Raw genomic sequence first — 1,864 nt, forward strand, 5'->3', positions numbered from 1 at the left:
AAGGGAGTGGCACATGACACCCTTAGCACATCACAATACCCAAGTGAGCAGTGATGCTCCTGGACCCAAGTACTCAGTGGGAACATGGGGGGGTGAAGGTCAACAGTTACCACACACAATGGGTTAAAGCTTTCAATCCCTGGAGCAAAATACCAACCCCAGATCAAGCCCATAAGAACCCACCCAAGCTACACTGCACCATGTCAAGAGCCTCTGGAGGAGACAAACTGCTGAACGAGCTGGGCTACAAGCTGGGCCAGACCCTGGGTGAGGGCAGCTACTCCAAGGTGAGGGTGGCCACCTCAGCCAAGTACAAGGGCCCACTGGCTATCAAGGTGGTGGATCGGCGCCGCGCACCCCCCGACTTTGTACACAAGTTTCTGCCTCGGGAGCTCTCCATCCTGCGGGTGATCCGGCACCCCAATATTGTGCGGGTCTTTGAGTTCATCGAGGTCTGCAATGGGAAACTCTACATCGTGATGGAAGCAGCGTCCACGGATCTGCTCCAGCTGGTGCAGCGGCTGGGGAAACTACCTTGCGTCCCCGAGGCCCGGGACATCTTTGGACAGATCGTGGGCGCCGTGCGCTACCTTCATGACCGAAACCTGGTGCACCGAGACCTCAAGTGTGAGAATGTCTTGCTCACTTCTGATGGCCGCCGAGCAAAGCTCACAGATTTTGGGTTTGGCAAGGAGGCACGTGGCTACCCTGACCTGAGCACCACCTACTGTGGTTCAGCTGCCTACGCCTCCCCCGAGGTGCTGCTGGGTATCCCTTACGATGCCAAGAAGTACGACATATGGAGCTTGGGCGTGGTGCTCTACGTGATGGTGACTGGCTGCATGCCCTTCGACGACACCCACATCCACAGCATGCCCCGCCGCCAGAAGAAGGGAGTTCTGTACCCTGAGGGCATGTCCCCTCTGCCTGAGCCCTGCAAAGCCCTCATCACACAGCTGCTTCAATTCAGCCCAGCCTCCCGGCCTGGGGTGGGACAAATAGCCAAGAACTGCTGGCTGAAAGGGGATATCTAAAAGGCAAAGGCTCCCCGCTATATTCCAGACCTAGATCATTGGCAGGGGCAGCCAGGGCACCAACCTCGTGGAACTACATGTTAAACAAATACTAACAGTAATCCTGACAGAAACTAGGGTCACTTAAGGGGCAACAGCCTCATGGAGCTGATAATAGCACTTAAAGTGATGATGTGACCACATGTTGCTAGAGGAAGGTTAAAGGCCCAACCACACTATGAAGCTGTGCGGTAGGTTTGATTTCAATCGACAGGGACCTTAATAAGCTAATGGCACCAACAAAAAATCGGGCTGCTTAAAGAAACACTGACCACAGGGAACATCGGCGCACCACCAACTCACCTGTAGCAGCAGGAAAGAGATGCCCCACCCCCTACAGGGCAGGTCTGGACTTCACCACAAAGCCTGAAGGTGGTAGCGTGCAGGGGAGATGGTGGGATGCATAGCAGCAAAGATCATTGTGTTGTCTACTCCCTAATGACCTGTAATAAACTCTGAAGGTCCCACACGGCTGTCTTTCTGTGCCGCTCCGATTCCTTTCTGGCAAAATGTGTCTGTGTCCGAGTCACCTGACAGCGTGCTTAAAAGGGGCTGTGCCCAGGGCTGGCTGGAGGTGGGGCTGAAGACGACCTTCTAAAACTCTTTTTCATTTCTCTTCAGCCTATTTTCAAACACAACCTCCTAGGTGTCCCTCCCATCACTCATCTGGAGGGCAAGTCCCTCCTTTTTCGAATCTTGGCTCTGAACAGCTTCCAACTTTGGGGAGGTTCACGATCCAGATCTAGGGCCAAAACTTTGGCTTGGGCTCAGGGCTGGATAAACTCAGACAA

At 54.1% G+C, this 1,864-nt stretch overlaps 1 protein-coding gene across 1 annotated transcript; it reads left to right on the plus strand.

The window, feature by feature from the left end:
* The first annotated feature begins 200 nt into the window (after positions 1–200).
* Positions 201–1,034, plus strand: LOC142016986 (testis-specific serine/threonine-protein kinase 6-like). Its single transcript, XM_075001544.1, has one exon. The coding sequence runs from the start codon at positions 201–203 to the stop codon at positions 1,032–1,034; it is 834 nt and encodes a 277-aa protein (XP_074857645.1).
* The last annotated feature ends 830 nt before the right edge of the window (positions 1,035–1,864 follow it).

Source organism: Carettochelys insculpta, chromosome 8, assembly GCF_033958435.1.
Source record: "Carettochelys insculpta isolate YL-2023 chromosome 8, ASM3395843v1, whole genome shotgun sequence".
Taxonomy (NCBI): domain Eukaryota; kingdom Metazoa; phylum Chordata; order Testudines; family Carettochelyidae; genus Carettochelys; species Carettochelys insculpta.

Excerpts from the sequence above, each read along its gene's own strand:
- LOC142016986 (XM_075001544.1), top strand. The coding sequence starts at position 201 with ATGTCAAGAGCCTCTGGAGGAGACAAACTGCTGAACGAGCTGGGCTAC.